This window comes from Musa acuminata, chromosome BXJ2-5 (assembly GCF_036884655.1).
Source record: "Musa acuminata AAA Group cultivar baxijiao chromosome BXJ2-5, Cavendish_Baxijiao_AAA, whole genome shotgun sequence".
Classification (NCBI taxonomy): Eukaryota; Viridiplantae; Streptophyta; class Magnoliopsida; order Zingiberales; family Musaceae; genus Musa; species Musa acuminata.
In genome coordinates this window covers 44,989,316-45,006,769 of record NC_088342.1, presented here as the reverse complement: position 1 = coordinate 45,006,769, position 17,454 = coordinate 44,989,316, and the positions used below count along the sequence as shown (strand labels likewise).

General features: G+C 37.8%; 4 protein-coding genes across 4 annotated transcripts; 3 read left to right on the top strand and 1 right to left on the bottom strand.

Moving 5' to 3' along the window:
• The first annotated feature begins 1,609 nt into the window (after window positions 1-1,609).
• On the top strand, window positions 1,610-3,018 carry LOC135611879 (glyoxylase I 4-like). Its single transcript, XM_065107527.1, has 3 exons — window positions 1,610-1,835; window positions 1,959-2,064; window positions 2,526-3,018. The coding sequence occupies exons 1-3, from the start codon at window positions 1,681-1,683 to the stop codon at window positions 2,775-2,777; spliced, it is 513 nt and encodes a 170-aa protein (XP_064963599.1). The 5' UTR covers window positions 1,610-1,680; the 3' UTR covers window positions 2,778-3,018.
• A 3,409-nt stretch (window positions 3,019-6,427) lies between these two features.
• LOC103986042 (embryo-specific protein ATS3B) lies at window positions 6,428-9,445 on the top strand. The gene is made up of 3 exons (XM_009403914.3): window positions 6,428-6,660; window positions 6,768-6,881; window positions 8,949-9,445. Exons 1-3 carry the CDS (start codon window positions 6,520-6,522, stop codon window positions 9,225-9,227), a joined length of 534 nt encoding a protein of 177 aa, XP_009402189.2. The 5' UTR covers window positions 6,428-6,519; the 3' UTR covers window positions 9,228-9,445.
• A 1,743-nt stretch (window positions 9,446-11,188) lies between these two features.
• On the top strand, window positions 11,189-12,574 carry LOC135611878 (glyoxylase I 4-like). The gene is made up of 3 exons (XM_065107526.1): window positions 11,189-11,408; window positions 11,531-11,636; window positions 12,098-12,574. The coding sequence occupies exons 1-3, from the start codon at window positions 11,254-11,256 to the stop codon at window positions 12,347-12,349; spliced, it is 513 nt and encodes a 170-aa protein (XP_064963598.1). The 5' UTR covers window positions 11,189-11,253; the 3' UTR covers window positions 12,350-12,574.
• A 651-nt stretch (window positions 12,575-13,225) lies between these two features.
• LOC135612986 (uncharacterized) lies at window positions 13,226-16,804 on the bottom strand. Its single transcript, XM_065109850.1, has 3 exons — window positions 16,321-16,804; window positions 16,083-16,106; window positions 13,226-13,801 (listed from the first exon to the last, which is right to left on the bottom strand). Exons 1-3 carry the CDS (start codon window positions 16,547-16,549, stop codon window positions 13,485-13,487), a joined length of 570 nt encoding a protein of 189 aa, XP_064965922.1. The 5' UTR covers window positions 16,550-16,804; the 3' UTR covers window positions 13,226-13,484.
• Window positions 16,805-17,454: the final 650 nt, after the last annotated feature.

The window sequence follows — 17,454 nt, the reverse complement described above, 5'->3', positions numbered from 1 at the left end:
CATCAACTGATGATGAAGCTTTCTTAATATACTAGACTATCACCCACTATTGTTTTAATATGATACATATCACTGTTTCCACATAGATCAACATGGTACCAAAGTCTGGGATTGCAGAACTACAAGCTATTAGTAATAGTTAAGTCAAAATGAGGCCATCAACATTACTAGAGTTCTATGCAATCTTTGGGCGCTAAGTAGCTTTCTGTGGGCGGTAATGCATGCGTTGTTGTCAGCAAACTCGTCTCATAGTTTTTGCTCCGTTATTAGGACTTCGATTTACACTCGTATAGCTACTAAACAATAGCTTAGAAATAAGATATGTCGTCAGGCCTTGTGGGCATGTTTGATGATGCTAGCGTATGATGATTTTATGTAAGAGTACTTATTATACGACCGAAGTGGTGGCCAAAGCAATCTATCATCTTGTGTTGTGGAAGCTCATCTCGAGCAACTTTTACTAGGTAAGAGCTGAAAGGGACATTTGTTGTCGATCCAATTCACCCAGCTTTATGTAGACCAATTCAATCAAAATTAAAATCGATCGATGATTTGATTCCAAATGAAAGAAAAAAAAATAAATATTAAATATTACCAAAAATTTTGATTCTATTTTGATTTATATTTAAAAAAATTATATTAGGATCCCTATAATTTAAAAGTAAAATAAATAATCTTATTTGTCTTAATATTTTTTATCGATAAAATCATTTAAAACTGAATGAATGTTGAAATTATCCTTTTACCAAATTTTTATTATCTGTCATTCTCACATCCAACTCTACTTGAGCCGTAGATTATTCTACCATGAGACACCGTTGGCGATTTATTTCTCGTGCGCATATATGCTGGTGAAGTCATGTGCTTGATTCAATTTTAATTACCTGCTTCAACGAGTCATCAGTTTGACCATAACATTTTAATATCCGAAAGAAATTGTAAGTCAGACTAAAGATTGCAATTTTAATTACCTGCTTCTACGAGTCATGATTTTTCTTATTTTGTTCGGGTATAAAGATCGATATCAGAAGAGATTTTTCGAACCAATTCATCTGATGCTTAATTTAATGTTTGATTGTACCTTTTTTTTCTAGAAAAGATAGTTTATAATTATCTGAAACTATTTTTTTAGTTTTTGAAAATATTTCTACGAATATTCAATAGAAAGTCCTTTATCATCTATCAAGATGACTTTTAGTCTTTTGAAAATATTCCCACGAATATTTTTTAGGAACCAATTTATAATCGGATCTTATGATTTTTTGATAATTTTATTATAAATATTTTACAGCAAAAACAACTCGATAATCGATCCGTTGTCTTTTGTGTTTCTATTTCGAGAATATCGATGTGGGATGGTGTTGGCCTAACGAAGGATAACTAATTTATGTTATATATATATATATATGTATATATATAGAAGGTGACTTGGAGCTTAGCAGGCAACACTAAATGTGGAATCCTATAGATAACGTGTGCTTAGTTGGATCCACGTGTCATAATCACATGCATCGTCCACGTCAGGTTAGGCAACCTGTCGTCGTTACGGATCGGACAAAGTCGTCGTGAATCCCCCGTGTTGCGTATCAATATATATCCCCGGCGACATAGCTTCTATCCACCTCAAAGCACGTTCCGAGCTCTCTTTGTTCTCTCCATCAAACAAACAGCTTTCACAAGATGTTGGGTGCTAAAGGTGGCGCGCTGCCGCTGGCTTCCTTGAATCACATCTCCTTGGTCTGCAGATCAGTGGAGAGATCACTTGACTTTTACCAGAATGTGCTCGGCTTCCTCCCCATCAGGAGGCCGGGATCCTTCGATTTTACTGGTGCCTGGTAAGTTAATGTCTCCTGGCGTGATCCATGGCCACAACATTTCATTCTTCGGCATGGAGAATTCATGGAATTCTGTCTCCTCTTTCCATCAACCGGTTTTCCTTGTGTTCTTCTGATGCACAGGTTGTTCAACTACGGAATCGGCATCCACTTATTGCAATCTGAAGACCCCGAGAAGATGCCGAGGAAGAAGGAGATTAACCCCAAGGACAACCACATCTCCTTCCAGGTAATCGTTTCATATTATTTTAGGAGATTGTGTAGACTGTTTCTTAGTTAGAGGAGCAGAGGAGAAAAAAGCATTTCTTCCTTGCTTCCTTTCACACCTTTCTATAGCTACAAGACGACGGTATGATCGGTGATCGATACCAACGCAATTGCATGACAACTCACATCCAAAAGCAGTAGTAGATAAATCAGTGTCATCACAATTCAATCTCTACACCCACCTAAGCCTTTTGCATTGCACTGAGTTCAAGATAAAGACGAGCAAAAGAATTCAACTTGGAGCCTTGTGAGCTTCACAATAATCATCATCATTTGACATGGTCGCGAAAAGGGCTGGGTGTGATGCTGCAGCACACACAGCTCATAGAAATGGTTGTCATCAGTCGCTATTGACACGTATTTTATCTTGCGTTACCTAACGAATAAGATGCGTCGACTGAGTTCGTTCCTTACCTGCTGCAGTGCGAGAGCTTGAGCATGGTGGAGGGGAAGCTGAAAGAGATGGGAATCCCTTACATCCAACGTCGAGTGGAGGAAGGTGGGATCTACGTGGACCAGCTATTCTTCCATGACCCGGACGGCTTCATGAACGAGATCTGCAACTGCGACAACCTCCCGGTGATCTCGCTTTCCGGGGAGCCCATCATGGCCTGCAAGAGAGTGATGAGCCTTCTTCCTCAGCAACAGCAGCAGAAGGCGGCGCTCCAGCTGTAGCCAAGCAGCAACGACAAATGGTGCTGCAGTGTGCGCCACCATCCATCCATGCATGTCAAGGATGCGTCCTGCGCATGCAGACGATTGCCTTCTGTTTACCTACCGAGTCTTTCGCGCATTTGGAATTCTCCTTTGTAGTAGCAATAAAGGTTGTATCAGTCTGTGGACAGGCTGCGACTTCGTAATGTAATGTTCATCATCTTTTGGGTGAGAATGCAATTTCTACGTCTAATTCTTTCCACGACGATGACAGCAAGCTGATTATATTTCCTACTTATTATATTCTAGTAAAATGATGCATAGTCGTTCCACGACGCTGCAGAAGGAGCACGGTTGACAACGTAACAGACCATATTAATCGCCTCTTCCCAAAAGTCCTTTGTCAACCCTGCATTTGAGATCATACACCTTGCTCTCTTCGAGAGTGTTCTGTTCATACGTTCGGCCACACCATTTTGCTGAGGCGTCATCCTAACAGTGCGATGCCGAACGATTCATTCATTTTTATAAAATTTATTAAAGTTACCTTCACAAAATTTCATGGCATTATCTATTTGAAGCCGCTTAATATGTTTACCTGTCTGCTTCTCAATCAAAGCCTTCCATTGTTTAAAAATTAGAAAAATATCATTTTTATGCTTCAAAAAATAAACCCAAACTTTCTTGGAATAATCGTCAATGAAAAGTCAACATATACCTGGCACCACCCTTAGACTAAACATGAGCTGGACCCCAAAGGTCTGAATGAATATAGTCAAGAGTACCTTTCGGTTTGTGAACTGCCGGAGAATTGAAGCTGACTCTTTTCTGCTTTCCAAAAATACAGTGTTCACAAAAATCCAGTGGCCCAATACTCTGTCCGTAAAGTAGACCCCTTTTGCTCAATATGCTCAAACATTTTTCACTCATATGACCCAAACGCATATGCCATAATTTGGTGATGTCAGAATCAGACAATGATGATGACGAGACTGCAACTGAGCCTGTGACAATAGTTCCCTACAAAATATACAAGCTACCAGACCTACAAGCTTTCATAACAACAATGGAACTTCTAGAAACTTTCATAACTCCACATTCAGCTGTGTATTTACCCCTAAGGGCCTCTAGGGTGCCTAAAGAGATGTGATTCGTTTTTAAATCAGGAACATGTCTAACATTAGTGAGCGTCCTCATAATACCATCATGCATTTTAATTCGAATTATTCCTCTACCAATAATATCACATGTTGCATTATTGCCCATCAAAACAATTTCACAATTACAAGATTCATATGCGGAAAATAAATCTCTATTAGGACACATGCGATAAGAACAACCTGAATCTAAAATCTATTCATTTTTAGACTTCGTCCTGTCATTAGTAGCAAAGAAAATATTTCCATCATTCTCATCAGCTGCTACACTAGTTTCAGTAGACTCAGTAGTTTTCTCAATAAATTTTTTTTGCTTTAATTTATTTTTTAATTTAAAGCAATTAGCCTTAATGTGCCTCATTTTATGACAATATCTGCATTCTAAATTTCTATGTCTGGATTTAGATCTAGATTTAGATCTACTATTGTCAAATTCTCTTTTATCTATTCTCCCCCTAACAACCAGACCTTCAGCATGATTCCCTCTACTTTCCCCAATGATATCTCTGTCTATTTGCTCCTTAGATTTTAGTGCAGATTTAATTTCTTGATACGAAATTATTTCTTTTCCATAAATCATAGTATCACGAAAATACTTAAAAGATTGGGGAAGAGAACACAAAAGTAATAGGGCCTTATCCTCATCATCAATTTTTGCATCTATATTCTCCAAATCCATAGCCAAGGAATCAAACTTATCAAGATGTGAGAGTATAGATGTACCTTCAGTCATCCGAAGCATATACAAACTCTGTTTTAAGTAGAGACGATTCTCTACTATCCTCTTCATATACAAGGCTTTAAGCTTGTCCCACATGCCCTTAGTCGTAGTCTCCGTAGCTACCTCTCGTAAAACCTCGTCAGAGAGATTTATAATAATGTTGGATCGGGCCTTCTTTTCCATACCCGCAAGATCTTCCTTTGACGTACCATCTGGAATGTTCTCAGCTCCTTGTAATGCTAAATCAACTCCGTATTGAATCAGAATGGCCTCCATCTTGAGTTGCCACATACCGAAGTTGACATTTCTGTCGAATTTCTCGATAACGATCTTTGTTATTGTCATCGTTGCCAAAAGATCCCGGAACCAGGCTCTGATACCAGTTTGTTAGAGCTAGCCCCAGGAAATTTACCAAAAGGTAATTTTGGCAACCCAACAAAGATAATAAAGCGGAAAAGATAAAAGCGACAAAAACACAAGATTTACATGGTTCGGTCAATTGACTTTAACCTACATCCACGGACGAAAGAGGAGCAAATCACTACTATAAAAGGGACAATTACAAATGCCTTAGGAAGATGTTCCTAGGCCATAAAACACCCGAAAATACTAAACAAGAAAAACTCAAACTGTAAGCCCAAACTATTTAACTGAGTGTGGACTTAAACCCAAAGTAAACACTTAGGTTTTTCTTGTGGTGCCTCTTGTGGTGTATATGACTTCAAAGCCTTCGTGGATAGTAATTTATGGGTGACTGTTCGAGCTTGCTCCCCCCCCCCCCCTTGGTCGGCCCCATGGACAACAGTCCACGGGAGGCTATTTAGACCTGTAGCCCCTATGGACAAAATGCTAAAGAGAGGGTATTACGATCGTTGCAAGTTCTTCCCTCGGCTAAATAGGTATAAAAGTCGACCCCCGACACTAGCCTAGGTGTCGGGCCTCTCTCCAAGAAATCCCTTTACATTATATAACACCTCAAAAATTAACTTGAGCATCAGAGGGGTCAAGTCGGAAAATTCCCTCCGATGCTGACCTTTGTGTAGGAATTTACCGACAATCTCGGACCACCTGAAGACCATCTTGAGTATCTTAATGCTGCATTAACTATCTTGCAAGACTACCATGTGAGGTCATCGTTATGCCTTTGGGTCCAGACTAAATCGAGCCGACTCACAATCAATGATACTCTCCCCATAACGATTAGTAAAATTCTGGTATCAAACTCATTTAAGTCTAATTTTTAAAAATACTTTATTTTTATAAACTTTAAATTATTTATTTATTTATCGATTTTGCTTCCGCTTTCCATATTATTAAAATATGAGGATAATTTTTGTACTGTCATCAGCTAAACCTGTATTCTTTGAAAAAAATAAAATATCATTAATACTAAATTGAGATAACAAACTGATGGGTGAGAAGCAGACAATTCTAAAATTGACGAGCCGATGAGCTATACAATTTGTGACTCTGAAACATACGTCACATTGATTATTTGAAGGCACGAAAAAGAAATTAAATATTATCCAAAATATTCTCATTGGATCAAAAAATATTTATAACTTTTTAGCAAAATCGACTAATTATAAGGAGTCGGTCTTTGGCAACAACTCCTTATAATTAGCCATCACGGGCGGGTAAACCGTCTTTCCGCATTTCGCGAACCACGTGGCGACATCAGATCATCGTTCGGAATCGTACACAGTGTAGTTAATCCCTACTGGCATCCGATTGTGTGGAGGTAAGATGACTAATTTACCCTTCCGATGGGGGGCCTTCTTTGGCAGGTGCGGCGAGTGAGTGCCATGAACACAAGCGTTCGGGTTTCCGGCATCTTCTGTCGGTAAAAGGGGTACCGAGAACGGAGACGAAAGAGGAAGCTGAAATGGGCAATCCCTTGAGGTCCTTTCTCCTCCTCTTCCTCATCTTGCTGTCGTCACCAATCTTTTTCCTCATCTCCTGTGAATCCTTACCCGTCGATCCGCGCCCGCGGGCGTTCCCTTCCTTCAAGATCCAAGAGATCAAGGTACACATGGGATCGAGGTTATCTTCCTTTGCTTTACGAAAAGAAACCTATTTTTGTTGCTCAAGAAGCTTGCTTCTGTTTGGTTACTGCATTGATCCTTATCGAAGGAGGAGATCGGGTGGGGATGTTCCTACACTGTGAAGATAAAAACCAAGTGCTCTTCCAGGCGCTTCACCACTGATCGGATCAGCCTCGCTTTCGGTGATGCTTACCACAACGAGGTATCTATTTATTATGCTTTTCTGAGTTCTTATCTTACTTATTATTTTGAAGAAATAGATAAAATTTCAGTGCGCCCTTTTCCTTTCCGAGGTGTTAATTTCTGTATAATTCCTTTGGCTTGTAAAAAAATAATCTTTTTTTTATTCTCAAAGTTTTTACACATTATTATGTTTACATGTAGACTCATTACCTTTTAACATATTCTCTGCTCTGTGTTTGTGCCAACATGTCACTCCTGATGTAAATAGCCCATCAGTTGGGCTAATGGTCACATTTGCGAATTTGGTATTTCATCCAGGTTTCACCCATAATATATCACCTACTGGATTAGAAGAGGAAATGCCTTTTTTTTTTCTTAAAAAGAAAAAAAATGAATCTTGCTACAAGATGCTCCATTTGCTAGTATGATAACAGTAAGACTGGTGCATAGTAACTTAATTTATCCCTAAAAATTTCATTTTTTTTTCTTTTTTGAGTTGTTTTCTCTCTTATGTTAATGTATTGAAGGGTGATGGTGATCTGAGAACAGAAATCAAATGTGAATCAAGGTGAGAAAAATCCAACAAGATCATGAACCGAAAGGGGTCATAAATGTTTTGTTGTTAAAAACTAGAACTTATATGAAAACTTTACCCTGATTGTGGTCTAAGAATATCCAGGAAAGTCTTTAGGCAAGAAATGAACTATTTATAAGGATCAAATACAACAAGAAAACATGAAACACTCAAGATACCACTCTAAGCATGCTTATTGACATGAAAATGTAGGTTATAATTGTACAAACCAATCTATGAAGAAAAAAGTTTAACGCAATTGATGAGGCATTTAGTGTTGAGTTCTCTGAAGTCTGAAAAGCATTTTAGTGCACATTAACTAAAATGGGAGTTGATTGACGACATACAATTAGAGCAAAACTAACAAATTTGACAGAGACTACCCAATACGGGCACGGGATGATTCTTCAAGGAGTAGAAATGGCTCTGCAGTTTAATTGGGGTATGGTACTGCATATTGTAGGATGAGTTTCTCCCAGAGTTCTTTTGGTTTTATGAATCAAACACGAGGGTCTTAAGATCGATGGTGTGAGGCTACTAGGTACCATTTCCATCTTCTTTGTTACTTGATTTTCTCAACTGTATGCCTCTTGAAAGCCTAGATAATCATCATAATTGACAATCTTCTTATTGATTTCAGGAAAATTTTCTTTAATCCAAAGTTCAACCATTGGTTTGAAATATCCATCACCTGTATGTACCGCCTGGCTTTATTGATTCACAAAAACTGATAATGGAACATACACTTCGGTATTACCCCGTCCTCATTTTTTTAGTTTATTTCTTTAGGCTATGAGATGATTTATGCAGATGTACAGCCTAGTATAGTGCCATATCAATCTGATAACTTGCTGAAACCTTTTTTTGAATGCTATTCAAATCATCAAGATTAACATTAAATGGTATATTACTGCCATAAACTTTCTCAATTATCCACTCTTTGCAATATTGATTCTATGTATAGGTCTGTCTTAAGCTTTTATGTGCAGTCCAAACTTATTAAGTCTCGTAATTTGACTGTGTAGCATTTCTTGAACTGTTTCTTCTTTTTTCTTCAAATCCATTCTTGATATAATTAATTAGTCCTATTTATGTACTTGTTGCTTGAATTTTCTCCTAAAATTTATACAACAGTGCCCATCTAGATCCTATAATTTTTCTTTTCCGACACATGAAAGTATGGTTTCTGTCATCAAATTCCCTTTCTACTTTTGTTAGTGGAGTAAGCAAATCATTTTTGCCCATTCTCTACGCTAGAGTTTGGGCATAGCTTTGAAAAATCTTTCTGTTGGTTTCATACACAATAGCCTCATGAATATATGAGACTGAGAATGCGGTGATGTGCCAATATCTGAGCTATTGTGTATGATTTTAATTGGTTTCTAAGTTGTGTGACCAACATAACTTACATTGATAAATATATTTATATTGTTTATTCAATTTAAAACTTCTGTATGAAAGAGATCCATGAAATGTAGTATATGAATGTTACCTTTATTTCTTGTGATTAAGGTATATGCACCAAGGCTGGATGATCCATCATCGGGTGCATTCGAACGTTGCTCCACCGATACTTTCAAGATCCAAGGGCCATGTGGGTATGGAATATGCTATCTATACTTGCGGCGGGATGGATGGGATGGGTGGACACCAGAGTGGGTCCAGGTCTATGAGCCCCATGTTAGCCGTGCCATCAGCTTCTACTACGGTACCCCTCTCCCTAATGGCATCTGGTATGGCTTCAACCATTGTCCCAGATCATCCTCCTCCATCGGCGTTGCGGAGATCTGATTATGAGAAAATGAGATTTAGTAAATAAATAAAAGAGAGCAGTATATGTATTACTAGGACTGCATGTACTCTACAAGGCTGGGATCTTTGTGTTGATCTTAGTCATTACCAGCATTATTACGGAGAGCAGCTTCATGATCTATATGTTTTGTCTTGAAACACTTGGAGATTGTTGGAATATGAATTGAGTCATCAATTAAATAACAAGCTTGGATTGAGCATTGTAGCATCATTTCTCTGGATGCCTAAACTGTTCAGCTTCAGGAAGAAAACCAAATTGCCATGCTGTGTCAGCAATCCTCTAGTCAATTCAGTCACATCTTTTGCCATAGGTCAATGAATGGAGCTGATGTCTCTTGTTAGTAGGCTACAGTGATTGACTTATACATCAACTGATGATGAAGCTTTCTTAATATACTAGACTATCACCCACTATTGTTCTAATATGATACATATCACTGTTTCCACATAGATCAACATGGTACCAAAGTCTGGGATTGCAGAACTACAAGCTATTAGTAATAGTTAAGTCAAAATGAGGCCATCAACATTACTGGAGTTCTATGCAATCTTTGGGCGCTAAGTAACTTTCTGTGGGCGGTAATGCATGCATTGTTGTCAGAGTACTTATTATAAGACCGAAGTGGTGGCCAAAACAATCTATCATCTTGTGTTGTGGAAGCTCATCTCGAGTAACTTTTATTAGGTAAGAGCTCAAAGGCACATTTGTTGTCGATCCAATTCACCCAGCTTTATGTAAACCAATTCAATCAAAATTAAAATCGATCGATGATTCGATTCCAAATGAAAGAAAAAAAATATATTAAATATTAACAAAAATAAAAAAAATCAATTTTGATTTATATTTACAAAATTTATATTTTGATCCCTATAATTTAAAAATAAAATAAATAATCTTATTTGTCTCAATATTTTTTTATCGATAATATCATTTAAAACTGAATGAATGTTGAAATTATCCTTTTACCAAATTTTTATTATCTGTCAATCTCACATCCAACTCTAATTGAGCTGTAGATTATTCTACCATGAAGCACAAAACAATTCAATATAAAATATGTGAGACACCATCGGTGATTTATTTCTCGTGCGTATAATATATGCCGGTGAAGTCATGTGCTTGCACATGGATGTACACAGGAAGGGGAACATAAATCCAAAGCATAGAGCGTATGATTCAATTTTAATTACCTGTTTCCATGAGTCATCAGTTTGACTATAACATTTTAATATCCAAAAGAAATTGCAAGTCAGACTAAAGATTGCAATTTTAATTACATGCTTCTACGAGTCATGATTTTTCTTATTTTGTTCGGGTATAAAAGAGGTTTTTCGAACTAATTCATTCGATGCTTAATTTAATATTTGATTATACCTTTTATTCTAGAAAAGATAGTTTATAATCATCTGAAACTATGCTTTTAGTTTTTAAAAATATTTCTATGAATATTTTATAGAAAGTCAGGTTTATCGTTACCTTTTAGTCTTTTGAAAATATTTCTACAAATATTTTTTAGGAACCAATTTATAATCGGATCTTATGATTTTTTGATAATTTTATTATAAATATTTTACAGCAAAAATAACTCGATAATCGATCGATTGTCTTTTGTGTTTCTATTTGGAGAATGTTGATGTGGTATGGTGTTGGCCTACCGAAGGATAACTAATATATATATATATATATATATATATATATATATATATATATATATATATATATATATATATATATATATATAGAAGGTGACTTGGAGCTTAGCAGGCAACACTAAATGTGGAATCCTATAGATAACGTGTGCTTAGTTGGATCCACGTGTCATAATCACATGCATCGTCCACGTCAGGTTAGGCAACCTGTCGTCGTTACGGATTGGACAAAGTCGTCGTGAATCCCCCCTGTGTTGCATATCAATATATATCCCCTGCGACATAGCTTCTATCCACCTCAAAGCACGTTCCGAGCTCTCTTTGTTCTCTCCATCAAACAAACAGCTTTCACAAGATGTTGGGTGCTAAAGGTGGCGCGCTGCCGCTGGCTTCCTTGAATCACATCTCCTTGGTCTGCAGATCAGTGGAGAGATCACTTGACTTTTACCAGAATGTGCTCGGCTTCCTCCCCATCAGGAGGCCGGGATCCTTCGATTTTACTGGTGCCTGGTAAGTTTAGTCTCCTGGCGTGATCTATGGCCACAACATTTCATTCTTCGGCATGGAGAATTCATGGAATTCTGTCTCCTCTTTCCATCAACCGGTTTTCCTTGTGTTCTTCTGATGCACAGGTTGTTCAACTACGGAATCGGCATCCACTTATTGCAATCTGAAGACCCCGAGAAGATGCCGAGGAAGAAGGAGATTAACCCCAAGGACAACCACATCTCCTTCCAGGTAATCGTTTCATATTATTTTAGGAGATTGTGTAGACTGTTTCTTAGTTAGAGGAGCAGAGGAGAAAAAAGCATTTCTTCCTTGCTTCCTTTCACACCTTTCTATAGCTACAAGACGACGGTATGATCGGTGATCGATACCAACGCAATTGCATGACAACTCACATCCAAAAGCAGTAGTAGATAAATCAGTGTCATCACGATTCAATCTCTACACCCACCTAATTCTTTTGTATTGCACTGAGTTCAAGATAAAGACGAGCAAAAGAATTCATCTTGGAGCCTTGTGAGCTTCACAATAATCATCATCATTTGACATGGTTGCGAAAAGGGCTGGGTGTGATGCTGCAGCACACACAGCTCATAGAAATGGTTGTCATCAGTCGCGATTGACACGTATTTTATCTTGCGTTACCTAACGAATAAGATGCGTCGACTGAGTTCGTTCCTTACCTGCTGCAGTGCGAGAGCTTGAGCATGGTGGAGGGGAAGCTGAAAGAGATGGGAATCCCTTACATCCAACGTCGAGTGGAGGAAGGTGGGATCTACGTGGACCAGCTATTCTTCCATGACCCGGACGGCTTCATGATCGAGATCTGCAACTGCGACAACCTCCCGGTGATCTCGCTTTCCGGGGAGCCCATCATGGCCTGCAAGAGAGTGATGAGCCTTCTTCCTCAGCAACAGCAGCAGCAGGCGGCGCTCCAGCTGTAGCCGAGCAGCAACGACAAATCGTGCTGCAGTGTGCGCCACCATCCATCCATGCATGTCAAGTATGCGTCCTGCGCATGCAGACGATTGCCTTCTGTTTACCTACCGAGTCTTTCGCGCATTTGGAATTCTCCTTTGTAGTAGCAATAAAGGTTGTATCAGTCTGTGGACAGACTGCGACTTCGTAATGTAATGTTCATCATCTTTTGGATGATAATGCAACTTCTACGTCTAATTCTTTCCACGACGATGACAGCAATCTGATTATATTTCCTATTTCTTAGATTCTAGTAATATGACGCATAGTCTTTATCATGGAATACTTGTATTGTTGCTTCTCTTTGTTTTGTTTTCTATTCTCTAACAATTAGTTTGAGGGCTTTCTTTTTTTTTTCCTTCTAAGTGGTTGGTTGCACTGCTTGTTAGATGGAAATAGAAGAACAAACTTAATAGGTGGCCCATAAAAATGTATTCCAATCTATGAAAACAATAGATTAACAATAGATTGATGCATATGTTACATTATATATCAAAGCTTATTGATCATATGTGAAATATTTTGACGCATATGGAACATGGCATATCAAAACTTTACATCTGACTGAGATATATAAAAAGGGACTAACTATATTTTAAATAATATAGTGATCTTACAATCATTCGATAAAATCTTTAGCAGCTAATGCTAGATAACATCTTCAAAAATTTTATACCATTAAATATAAATATTTTACTCGAAATAAAAAAAAAAATTTGTTCTTTGTTCAAATAAGGATGTTATATAATCACTTGCTGTAATCTGCAAAAAAATAATAGTAAATAAATAAGCCACTAATTTGGGAGGGTATCAATCTTCACACAACAAAAACATTACACAAATGAGATCCAACACAAGAAAAAACAATGTTGAGTACTGGGATGTTATGCCAAGAACTAAATCACAATGTAATCGATCATCTTCCAGCTAATGAAATTTGTGACAGATCTTGTTCTATTTAATGATTTGTGACCACATATTTTCTAGTGCATTTTTCATCAAGAAATAAACTTGTATGGATAATTTCAGATTTCTTTGGCTACAACAAGCAATACATTTGATAGCAAGAGCTAAGATATTGCACCAAAACATGGAACATCATCACCTTTGAAAAGCATGGGGTTTTTTCCATCCACGCTGCCGAGCTCTTTGCTCCCAAATCATAGTTAATTTCTTTTGTTCTAACAGTACCGTTTCAGCTTTTTCCCGAGCTTCCTCACAAGTATCCATCCCTGAGTTGCACTTGTCAGCTTCCTTTTGATACTGTGATGCCAACTTCTTTGCCTCGAGCAGTGTCACATCAGCACGATGTTGAGCATCAGTTGACTCTTTCTCTCTCAACTTCAATTCCTCTGCGAGAAGGTCAGTAAAATTCTTGTCCATTTCTTCACTGACCTCTGGGTCACGTTTTGCACAATCTGCATCAAAGAAATGGGCTCAGAGGCTCCCAGATGGGTAGTTGCAATGAAAAACAAAGAACGGAATATAATTGCAGTAAACAAAATCAATTGAAAAACATAAACATATCATGATAAGCAGAAAGTTTAGATTATTCTCTAGCCTTAGGCATTTCATACACCCAAAATTTTGTTCAGCAAGATAGAAAGAAAGAACTATTTGGGGGGCTTCTTCATAGTGACAAATCATGTTAATTCATATGTTCTCGGAGCACATAAATATACATTTCAACCGACTTAAGAAAAGAATTACTAGTTCTTAGGATGTATATGGATATACTCAAGATGTATTCAAAGTGAACTATGCCTTTGCATGAATAAACCCTTAGTTAAATCACAAAACCAGCTCTTTTAGATAGTGCAACAATGCACAAGTGCAGGCAAACCAGAGACGACAAATATAATGAAGATTTAGCAAATGCTATTCAACACCATTCTCTTAATGTTAGAATTTAGTTAAAGCAGGAAAATTTTCAGAGTGTGAGGATATGCAACTTTCCACTTAAAAGTGGTATGCTGGGTTTTGTGTGCCATTTTACTCTAATCTGTAGCAAGAAGCTTAAAAAAGAACATGGTAAATGGTTGGACAATTACTGCATAGTTCATGGGCAATATGTGGCTGCTTCTACGGTCACTATGCCTTGGCACTAAAATACTTAAAATAACAAAGAAATATATATTCAGGTTTATACTATCAGTAACTCATATGTGACAGGGCCAAATCAAAAGCCAAGTGCATATGCAGCAATATATTTATTTTGTCCACATATGCAACCGAGACCATATATTTGGTAATTCCATATATTAAGTCTCCATAAGCATTTATGCAAGGTGCTCATATGACCATGTCTGAATATATGGTCACATAACCACTCTTTGGACGTTGATTATACAATTGCGTATAGATAGTTGTGCTACAAACTTTCTGATCTTTCTTTTTCAGCATCATCTAGTGCTGTCTAAAAGTTTCAACATAGACTACTTGCTTTAAATTTCAATATCAAAACACAATCTTTGAGTTCTTAAAATGTCAAAACGAATACTCTCCATGTCACAAGAAAAGGAAAATAATTATGTCTTTCCTACCAATCTTTTATTGATTATTCTATAGTTTCTTTACCCTCAACCCTTTGAAAATTTGATGCATTGTCTTAAAAAAGATGCTGACCTTAAGTGTCAACAATTGACCAGTGTTCTAAAAAGCAGCTGATACATTCAGGCAGTCAAGAAATCATAAATAGCATGGGGCATGTGAACTCATGCAGCTGCATGTGATCCATAATTAAACATTCAAGTAATACATGATAAAGTACAAAGTCAAGGATAACAAAATTTTATTTTTAAATTATTTATAGGCAGATTATACTGCAGATAAACCAGAAATTCACAGGATGCCATTTACCCTCCTATAGGAATCTATATCTGCAGTAAATTATGGAGGGCAAAAAATAATAAATTACAAAAAAATAGCAACAAATATGACAAATAAACCAGAGATGCCATTCTCGCTTCAAATTTTTAGGGACAGTAGGACATAAATATGTGTATATTACAACTACCTATCGATGCAGCATAACCTTATATGAGGTGGTAATACTATGACCTTTGTAGGGCATAAGCAGCCACATATATGATGAAACAGAACATAATTCGGAATATAGTTGATTTGGGATGCCATTTTCTTACCATAGAAGGGAAACCCTTTTTGTGTTTACCTTATCAACTCCATGATGTACAACATGAAAGAGGAATGATTATAACCATAAAAATGGAAGTATGTATATATAACATGCAAAATACATACTGGTTTTGACAAATCTGATGTAATTGTTGCATGGGTCTACTGCCATGAAACATGACTAATTGGATGCTATAGAAACACTATGTTAGATACAGCAGAAACACAGCAAGATAAGAATATATCTTCATCATGCATGTCTCATGCTGACTTCTGATATCAAATACAGATCATAGAATAGCAACTATTTCAGTATTGCATAGGGAAAAAGAAAAGGTCATGCTACAAATTCTAACCATGAAACACAGAACCAACTGCTATTAAGCAAATCAGGAATACTAAAGTACTCTTTCAAATTAATAATCAACTTCATCCAATTTACAACTATCAAATTGTCGAAGCTTAACCTATTTAGAAATGATAAATAGTGCATTGCCATCTAACTTACATAAAATGCGATACTGAATGAACAATTAAATACGAAGGGAAAAGAAAAACACTGACCTGTGAAGGACACATTGATCAGCTCTGTAAAGAGAAACACAAAAGATCCATAGTTACAATTAGAAGAAATTGATAACAAAAAAAAGAAAGCACTCTGTTGTTGTGATTCCAATGATCCCCTGATCAGATCTTGAAACGAAGAAAAGCGCGACTCAAGATCCACCAGGGAAGAGGCACTGGATCATCATCAGATCTGAGAGCAAAAAGGCAAAGCGGGTGGGAGGGCGAGAGGGAGCACCTTGGGGGAGGGAGAGGAGGGGCTGAGAGGAGCAATCGCAGGCGGCGCAAGGGGGGCAGGCAGAGGAACGGCCGAAGGCTTCGGCGAGGTGCCAGTAGAGCGGGGGTCCAACGATGTAGCCGGCGAGGCCAAGCGCCATCACCGCCAGGATGACTCTCACAAGGGTTGGGTTCACTCCACCTCCGCCACCGCCACCGCCGCCGCCGACGACGACGAGGCCCCCGGTCATTTGTTGTTCCGCACGCACTCTCGGTAGAAGGTCGGAAGACGGGAAACGGAAGAGGAGGAAGCGCAATGACAACAGTGGGAGTGGGTGGGGGGAGGCAGAGAAAAAGAAGAAGCGGAGAAGTCCACCGCCACCGATGGAATGGAGCTGCAACCGTCGGCAGAGGTGCAGCAGTGCCTAACGCGGTCCGGAGTGGGCGATGACGGAAGCTGGGTGCTTTTGTCCGGCTCTTTTTCCGATTCCCCAAATTGGGTGCGAGGTTCCCATCAGATCCCCTTTGCTGTTGGCCCCTCCTATCAAAGCCATCAGCTCAGATGAACGGTGGATGCAATCCCAATCTAAAGGCATATTGTAGCACTTGCCACTAATCCCTCTCTCTCTCTCTCTCCCGCTCGCGAGGAGAAAAAAAAAAGATAATAATATTTATATTTATTTATAAAAAAAATATTTTAAATATTAAAAGTATTAAATAAGATTATAAATAGTAAAATGAATTACAAATATAATTCTTTCTTTTTTATGTCAAATTGGTCATCTGCACTAACAAAAAAATGAGAACCATGCGATTCTAATACTATCATGAGCATTATATATTACAATATCCAGTGGCCCATATAATAAGCATCTGAGCATCTGTTTGGGTTTGTCTCTCAATAAAAATGTTAATTTGGCAAGGCTATGACAATCAAGAATATAAACAGCACCACCACCAATTAACAATCATACAATTAATGTCATCTTAGAGGTTATACGAACACCAGCTTGCCTCAACCATTTATCAACAGAAGTTTCCGATGATTAAAATTGTTTAAGACGCATGTCCCAATTGCACCGAATACTAAAGACTTAAGACCTTAAACACTAATCTCCACAATGCATGAGTAGCTAAAACAATTTCTGAATGGAGT

Bases quoted from the DNA above. Each gene is read 5' to 3' on its own strand.
- LOC135611878 (XM_065107526.1), top strand. From the start codon at position 11,254: ATGTTGGGTGCTAAAGGTGGCGCGCTGCCGCTGGCTTCCTTGAATCAC. The intron at 11,409-11,530 runs GTAAGTTTAGTC...TCTGATGCACAG, and splicing joins TTCGATTTTACTGGTGCCTG to GTTGTTCAACTACGGAATCG. The intron at 11,637-12,097 runs GTAATCGTTTCA...TACCTGCTGCAG, and splicing joins ACAACCACATCTCCTTCCAG to TGCGAGAGCTTGAGCATGGT.
- LOC135611879 (XM_065107527.1), top strand. From the start codon at position 1,681: ATGTTGGGTGCTAAAGGTGGCGCGCTGCCGCTGGCTTCCTTGAATCAC. The intron at 1,836-1,958 runs GTAAGTTAATGT...TCTGATGCACAG, and splicing joins TTCGATTTTACTGGTGCCTG to GTTGTTCAACTACGGAATCG. The intron at 2,065-2,525 runs GTAATCGTTTCA...TACCTGCTGCAG, and splicing joins ACAACCACATCTCCTTCCAG to TGCGAGAGCTTGAGCATGGT.
- LOC103986042 (XM_009403914.3), top strand. From the start codon at position 6,520: ATGGGCAATCCCTTGAGGTCCTTTCTCCTCCTCTTCCTCATCTTGCTG. The intron at 6,661-6,767 runs GTACACATGGGA...TCCTTATCGAAG, and splicing joins TCAAGATCCAAGAGATCAAG to GAGGAGATCGGGTGGGGATG. The intron at 6,882-8,948 runs GTATCTATTTAT...CTTGTGATTAAG, and splicing joins GTGATGCTTACCACAACGAG to GTATATGCACCAAGGCTGGA.
- LOC135612986 (XM_065109850.1), bottom strand. From the start codon at position 16,549: ATGACCGGGGGCCTCGTCGTCGTCGGCGGCGGCGGTGGCGGTGGCGGA. The intron at 16,107-16,320 runs GTGCTCCCTCTC...TTCTCTTTACAG, and splicing joins CCTCCTCTCCCTCCCCCAAG to AGCTGATCAATGTGTCCTTC. The intron at 13,802-16,082 runs GTCAGTGTTTTT...TCTTTGATGCAG, and splicing joins GATCAATGTGTCCTTCACAG to ATTGTGCAAAACGTGACCCA.